Raw genomic sequence first — 8236 nt, forward strand, 5'->3', positions numbered from 1 at the left:
GCAGCTGCTGCTGCTTTTAGTAATGAAGCAGAGAAAGATGGACGCTGGTGCTGAGCTCACACACTTCACTGCCTCGCTCAGCAGCCACCTCCCCTTGGCCCATACTTCTGGGGTACCCCACTCGCTCACCCCATCTGCTAAGACTTGAGCTCACCTCCATCTTTCCCAGCAGGAGGCCCAGAGTTGGCACACCAGGAGTAAATGTAAGTGCTTCATAGATCCTCTCAAGCATGGAGAGAGGCAATACTCTCGGGGCTGGCTCTGGCCTTGACAGCCTTCTTTTCTCTTCCAGAGCCAATACAAGTTTGTGTGTGAAGCTATCCTTCGAGTGTATGAAGAAGGCTTAATCCAGAGGCTGGATCCCAGTTAGAACAACTGTGAAGTGGTCATTTCTCCTTCCCTAGGGCGACTTCTTGAAGAAGGGGAAACACATTCCCCTGGAGGACCCCAGAGATGCTGGTCACTGTGGGAAAGGGATGAGCTTATCCGAACCCGGGCACTTTAGATTTCTGTGGAGAAGATACTCTGTACATAAGAACTGTTGTGTAGATATGCATGCAGCTATGACTCCTTTGGGCCCAGAGAGAAGCAACAGGGGATCTCCAGTTTGGAACTGTGTTTCTCCCTACAGATCACCGTCCCGTCAGTTCAACCTTGAGCAATGAGAAGGGGACGCCAGCAGGGCTGTAGACACCCTCCCGCCAGAAGCCAGACAATGTGGCTACTTGTGGTTGCGAGGGTGTTTTGTGTGTTGTTCTGTGTGAGCCTCCAAGGGCTGAACTTCCTTGGCAATTAGTGTCCATTACCCCTGATACCAGGGAAAACGTAGATGAATGTACCACAGGCAGGGCGTAAGGGACTTCAGGCTGGAGGATGAACAGGATCTATTCTGCCCTCCCTCCGTCCCTCCATCCCTCCCTCTGCCTCATCTCTACCCCTTCTCTGCAATCCAAAGCACCCATTTCCCCGGGGTCATTTCCCCACCCCGGATTTCTTTTCTTCAGGATCACGCCCAGTGCCTGAACCAGTGTCATAATATACGTCCAGGTGAATCCTCAGCCTAGACTGGGAACTAGACACTGCATGATGCTGAGTCGCAGCCTCGGAAGCAGACGAGCCTCTGCTCCTCCCTTACTGTATCCTCGGAGGCCATGACTGAAGCCGCTGACTACTGAATCTCTGGATCGCTGCTACTTCAAGCTCTCACACTTGAAACAAGACAGTTTTCTTGGGGGCGGGGGAATCGATAGCATCCAAATATTCAGAGTTTTGGACCCTTCTGAGAAATGACCTTCTAGTGAGTGACCATGGGAAACACTGCTTCTCAATCAAGGGTGGTGTGTGTGTGTGTGTGTGTGTGTGTGTGTGTGTGTGTGTGTGTGTGTGTGTGTGTGTTTGTGTGTGTGTGCGCGCGCGCGAGCACGTACAAGCACTCGAGAGTGTGTGGGTGGGTGACCTTCTCAGGATTCCTAACTTGATTCAAATTACTGTTGAGTTTATGTAAAGAATTCATCTCTTTACAGTAGAACAAATGTGTTCATTCACCCTAGGTTACAATGGTCTCCATTTCATTTCATAGGAGAGAATCAGACTATCTGAATATAAACACAATTTGATGTTAATTTATTCTAAGTACTCTGGGATTTTGATTGTCCTAAAGAATTCTGCTCTGTGAATACCATGTTAATTTTTTTTTTTTTTTTAATTTGTGGCAGGACTGTAGCGAATTAATATTTAAGGAAAATAAATTACATGAATGCTTTAAGGTGGTATTTTTAAATAGCCGTTTTTATGTATCATGAAGAATGTTAGTAGGTTTCTTAATGGTGTCAGTCCTGTGGGAAAAAGGATACTTTTGACATTATCATATATGTAGGCAAAGCTACATAGATACTTAACAGGTATGGGACCAATTAAAGCATTTCCCAGTTACAAGATGCGTAAGGACCTGTACAAAGGATCCCAGGTCTTTGAAGGTTCTTTATCTGCAGGCTCAGTTTATCTGTCTACTTCCCTCCTGCCTGTCTTTTAGCCACGCATATCTTAGTGCTCAATGATGTGGGTGGGAAGGTGCACTGCCCGGTTCCCTGTGTAATGAGAAACTGGAATTTGGTTCCCTGTACCACTCTGAGCCTGGGAACCTGGAATGTGTGTCTCTCTTTCCTTCTGTATAAAATGAAGAGAAGCAGCTCTTGGAACTTGAGGACACTCGAGAATTAGATCACAGTATAAAAACTAATTTCCAGCCTCTGGAATATATAAACCAAGGCCACTGGAAACCTAGGAGGTTGACTTCTTTGGTTGGCCCCAGACAAGTGGAGCCCATCAGGTTTTCGTAGAAAAGACCTTGTAGAGGGGAAGCACGGACCACAGGACTGACACCTTTACTCAACATGGATTCTGAGAACGCTCTTAGTGAAGCACCAAAAAGAGGAGGAGGAGAGAAAGGGCTGGGTATATTTCAGTGGTATCAGGCTGTTTAACAAATTGTTATTTGATAGAAATGTTTATCACCACCCCGTGTGCAAAGCACTTGCAGAGTCTAAACGTCCTTGGAGATTGTTTTATTATTTTTCTGGAAGCAAGCTGTTGAGTGTGGTCATGAAAATGCTGCTGTTACACTTACATAATATTCTGTGAGGCTTGAAAAAGCTGCATCTGCCTCTCCCTCCCTCTCTGCCAACGTCTGGGGCCAGCAGTTCACAAAGTCCATGGGATCTTGGGAAGGACAAGACAAGAAAAGGACCCCAAGGAGCCGAATGCCCAAATGAAAAGCCAAAGTTCCGAGCTCCCGTTTTCCTGCATCCCACACTTCCACGGTTGCTTTTAAGAAGCTATGTTTCATCCTTAAAATTGCATCAGAATCAGGCTAAATATTTTGCCTGGAAAATTTGGCTGGTTGTGAACGGAGAAGATATTTATAGCCAACATTTGAGCACCTTCCCAAAGAGCAGTTTAGATGCTCCCATTGTACTTCCTTCCTCCTGGTGGGTTCCCTGCTGGTACCACTCTCGAGAACCCACACATGGTGTGTGTTACTTTTCCAGAGAGAAAAATTCAGTGAAGTTCATTTAGGGGTAGGGAAGCAGGGTGGATGGATCTCAAACATGTAACAGTATTTTTAGTTTCCTCCTAGGGTCCCATGGGACTTAAATATGCTCTGAGACTTGTGTAGGCTCTCTCACTGGTGTGTTCATGGTTACCCCTCTCCCCCTCCCCCCTGCATGCCTTTATCCTTAAAATTTACCATTTTGGGGGGGGCAGTAAGTTGCCTATTCATCCTCCCAAGGCAACAAAGAGGCGGCATCAGCAGGGAAAGATTAGTGGGACTTGGTCCAGACCTGGGCTTTGCCCTCAGCCAGTTTCTGTCAGTTTATATTGGAAACATAAACACTGAAGGTTGGTAGAATAGATGAGCTCACAGTTATATTTCAGGGAAACAGAATTTAACCTTTAACCAAAGCGCTTCCACCGAGAAACACCCAGTCTATGACTTGTCCCAGGGGTTGGTTTTCCCAGCCCTCATCACTGTGGAATTACAAAGATAACGATCACCACCCTCCTGGTACTTACCTGTCATCCTAGAGCAGACCTAGCAAAGACGGTTGAGTCCCTTGTGACCTCAGCCTGAGCAATCAAACCTCAAAGACTGATGACAACTATGTGGTTTCGTGATAGCTCTCGTACTGCTTGGGCAGCCATAAGATTGTGCTAAGCCATGTTTTGTAAAGTTACCTTCAGTCAATCAGCAATATGTTTTTCTGTACATTTGGGATGTTTTTTCAATCTGACTTGTCGGAGACTCTACTGAAAAACAGCCTGATCAATATAAAAAGTGTTCAAGCTATGCGACACTATTATTGTCTGTCAACATTTTTATTTCTATGTCTGATTTGTACCCCTATCAACTTGAATGCTGTCCATCCGTCTCGCCCTCCCTCTGGTTGATTTCTCATGCAGTATTTGGCCTTGGCATTCACTTTGGGTGGTCAGTTTTAGGCCAGAATTGGGTTCTGCTATCGTGAAAGCAGTAGTTTGCACAAAGTCCTACCATTCGTCTGCAGGGTTGTTGAGTGACTCAGTGATCAGTGGGGTTCCAGGTTATTCCAGCTTGTTCTACCACCTTCAGAATGCAGTTTCTCCCTTGATCTCCAGACATATTCATGCACTTGGTACCATAACAGGAAGGGGAGGGGGGAAAGCAAGAACAGTACTCTTAATCCCAGGGCCCTATCTTGTTCAAAGAGGTAGTTTTGCCACGGAACCATATGCTGGGGCTAGGGATGTAAGCTCAGTTGGTAGAGTCCTTGCAGAATATGCACAAAGCCCTGGGGTCAAGCCAGGAAGTAAAAGAAGGCGGTCGGTGTCCCTTCTCTACAGAACAAGTTCAAGGGCAGCTGGGACCTCTGACAGGAGACCCTGGTGAGATGGCTCAGTGAGTACTGTCACTTGCTGTCAAGCTTGAGGCCTCCATCCCCAAATCAAATGTTGGAAAAATGTTTTAAGGGCTGGGTGTGGTGAGGAATGCCTTGAATCCCAATACTCAGAAAGAAGAGATGAGCAAATCTCTTATGAATTCAATGCCAGCCTGGTCTACATAGTGAGTTCCAGGCCAGCCAGGGACAGGTGAGACCCTGTCTTTAAAAAGAAAGAAAGCAAGAAGACAGTATGCCTAACTAAATTTCAGGTGGCCTCTTTTTGAGAGGGAATTTGAGGAACAATGAACATTTTGTTCCCATGTAGTCTCTTCTTCCCATGAGAACAACGTAAACTAAATGTCATCATGTCATATGACTAAAAGAAAATTACTTAGTGATTTTTCAGGCTTCTTTGGATGTGTGTGGATTTCTTTTTCCACGCTAGAGTTTCTCTGTGTACCAGTCCTGGCTGTCCTGGGACTTGTTTTGTAGACCAGGTTGGCCTCAGATTCAGAGATCCATCTGCCTCTCCTTCCCGGGTGTTGGGATTAAAGGTGATGTGTGTATGGGTTTCTGTTGTTTGTTTTTTAGGCTCTGATAACTTAAACACTAACAAGTGCTCACATAATTTGTAAGTGGCACTGAAGTAGACACAGAAAGCAGTCATCTTTCCGGCAGTCCAGGCTGTCTGCCCAATATGGGCACCCAACAGCCCAACCCTGCCCTCCGGGAGGATCCCTGTCCTTCCATGGTCACATTCAGAATGAGACTCCCAGAGAGCACCCTTGGGCCCACATAGCTTTTCTAGCTTGCCTACTCTTGGGGAAGACTTACTTGGAGGTCCATCCAACTGCTTTCATAGCTCTTAGAGATGAGGCTTTGGAATTACGAAGTCTTGACTTTGTCCCACGTCTTCTAGCTGTGCCTCTTCAGTTTAAAGGTGGTGACCTGAAAAGTTGGGTTGACAGGCTGCCCCCCAGAGATGGCAAAGGTCACACATTTCAACTGGAAAAAACCTTACTTGTTACCCTGGTCTGGTGTCTCCCCACTTGAAGGCTATGTACTTGGGAGGACAAAAGACTTGGCACGTTTCGGGTGCTCGAAGATGTCTTACTGACTGCCAACTCCAGAGCAAGGCGTGATTCCTTCCTGTCTCCGACTGGCTCTAACTCATCTCATTCATAAGACCTTGGGAAAAGTGATGACAAGGACCGACGTTCAAACGTCTTCATCCTGCCACCACTGGCTCTGTTACCGTGGTAGCCTTTCTTCCAGAGTAGTACAGAAGCCAATTTCGTCACATGTGTACTTTTGCCATTGCTGACCCACCGAGCCGTGAGGCTCCTGGGCACATTGTAGGTGTGATTTATAATGTAGTTTTACGTATCCAACTCTGCATCCGAAAACCAAAGCAAAGGTGGCTGGAGCGATGTAGTTTTCTTCTGACAACAAGCAGCCTGCAACGCACCCGTGGTTACTCCTCTGTTGGAGTGCAGTCTCCATTACATGGCCCATCACGGTTATAAATGGCCCCGCTAGTGCCAACTCTTGTAGCCACATCCTGGCCAAAAGAAAATCGGAAAGGAGAGGAGGAGCATGTGCTTTCCTTCCTCTTTAAGCTAAGTCTGCACATTTTGCAGCAAGAGCTTAGGCAATGCCTATGTTCTGTATGATACTCTCTGCAGCCAGAGTTCAGGGCTATTTTACTTTATTTTTAATTGTATGTCTGTTGCCCGTGCACTTCTGCACACATGATCGTGTTTACCCTCGAAGGCTAAAAGAAAGTGTCGGGTTACTAGACTTAGAGAGAGGCACCACCTAAGCATGACGTCAGGAACCAAACTCGGGTCCTCTGAAAGAGCAGCCGGTGCTTTAACTGGTGAACCATCTAAACAGCTCGACCAGCCCTAAAATTCAATTCTGCAAAGTTGGGGGAGGGGGGTATGATTAGGCACAATCGGCAGCCTCCCCTAGAAACACAAGTCCCTTAGCCGCCCTTCACACGAACTTCCAACGGTCAGTCTTCATGTCTGACCACTGCCGAATCCTGGATGCTGCAAACCTTCCAAACCAGAGGACAAGCACAGAGGAAAGACTCTGTTAGGAGACGGCAGCAAAGGGCCTCAGAGAGACAGAAACGGAGGTGAGTTGGCATCTTTGATACCTACGACTCAGGAAGGAGTGACGGATAGTCTGTTCCCTGTCTGGCAAGTGCTCAGAGGGAGAAGCTAATGACAGGACTGTTTCTGGATGATAGTTGGACGGATGTGGGTGTCACAGACAAGTACTAGATACTGGGAGGAAACGAAACGTCTTTTGGAACTGAAGTCTAAAGACATGTAGCTAGACTCTCGAGTTGTTGTCTTTACGCAGTACCCTCACTGCAGACATCTCTGGGTTGTGTTCACCCCAGTTGGCCCAGTAGTTGATTTATGTGCCATTCTTATTTATATAGAAATCTATTCAAATGGCGTTGTTGTCCAGATATATTTATTAAAATGTCCCTCTCGTGGGGGTGGAGACATGGCTCAATGGCTAAGACCTCTTGCTGCTCTTCCGGAGGACTCCTGACCACTACAGATGTGGATGCTCACAGCCAACCATCCGACTGAGCATGGGGACCCCAATGGAGGAGTTGGGGGAAGGACTGAAGGAGCTGAAGAGGTTTGTAACCCCACAGGAAGAACAGTATTATCAATCAGCCAGACCCCCCCGAGACCCCAGGGACTAAACCACCAACCAAAGACCACACATAAACCCACGGCTCCAGGTTTACATGTAGAGGAGGACGGCATTGCCTGACATCAATAGGAGCCTATGGCCTGGTGAAGGCTTGTTTCCCCAGTGTAGGGGAATGCCAGGGTTGTGAGGTGGGAGTGGATGGGAGGTGGAGCACCCTCAGAAGAAGGGGGAGGAGAGATGGGAGAGAGGGACTGGAAAAGGGAATAACACTTGAACATATGTAGCAGGGGATGGTCTTGTATAGCATCGATGGGAGGGGAGCCTCTTGGTCCTGGGGGAGCCCAATGACCCAGTGTAGGGGAATGCTAGGGAGGTGAGGTGGGAGTGGCTGGGTGGGTGGAGAAGCACCCATAGAAGCAGAGGGAGAGAGATGGATGGTTTTGCAGAGGAGAAATGGAAAAGGGAGAAAACATTTGAAATGTAAGTAAATAAAATAACCAAGAAAAGTAAAAGAAAAAGAGAAGCCCCTGGGAAAAACAGGCTACAGTACATGCTGACCTTCAAGTTCTATTCCCAACATCCATATTGGGCGGCTTACAACAAGTGCCTGGCTCCAGGGGAAGCAAGACGCCTCCGGCCTGTGAGCACTTGCATTTAGATGCACATGCACAAGAATAAAGTATTTTAAAACTCAAGGTGGCCTCTTTAGTGGATGTCTAGTTGTCTTCGCTCACAGAGGCTACCGAAACAGAAATATTAAGGTGGGTGGCTGAACCATAGACTGGTTTCTCATCATTCTGCAGGGTAGGAAGTATAAAACCAAGATGCTGGCTGATTGGTCCCTGCAAACCTCAGCCTTCTCAGGGCTTCCTTTAAGCCATCCTTCCTGGCCTCTTTCTTTTCTTTTAAGGCCCTTCAGATTGTCATGAGGGCCCTCTCTACTTCACAAACTCATCCGACCCGTTTCCTCCCAGAGTCTCCATCTCCAGAGTCCATCTGTCTTAGTTACTTTCCTGTTGCTGTGATTAGAGAAAAGAAACAGCAGCGTGACAAAAGCAATGTAGGGACAAAGTTTATTTGGTTCTCAACTTCAGGTTAAACCCATGGTTGCTGGGAAGTCGGGGCATCGGGAACTG

The 8236-nt window shown here is 47.2% G+C and overlaps 1 protein-coding gene across 6 annotated transcripts in view; it reads left to right on the forward strand.

Moving 5' to 3' along the window:
- Window positions 1-3787, forward strand: part of PTPN3 (protein tyrosine phosphatase non-receptor type 3) — a 109772-nt gene extending 105985 nt beyond the window's left edge. For 4 of the 6 annotated variants that reach the window (XM_080940156.1, XM_080940158.1, XM_080940157.1 and 1 more), the window contains one exon: window positions 293-3784. In XM_080940156.1, coding sequence (XP_080796282.1) covers window positions 293-370 — 78 coding nt within the window. In that variant the 3' untranslated portion in view covers window positions 371-3784. Of the gene's footprint in view, window positions 1-292 lie in introns of all 6 variants that reach the window. The other 2 variants (XM_080940155.1, XM_080940154.1) reach the window with 1 other exon arrangement.
- The last annotated feature ends 4449 nt before the right edge of the window (window positions 3788-8236 follow it).

This window comes from Micromys minutus (assembly GCF_963924665.1).
Source record: "Micromys minutus genome assembly, chromosome: 28".
Taxonomy (NCBI): Eukaryota; Metazoa; Chordata; class Mammalia; order Rodentia; family Muridae; genus Micromys; species Micromys minutus.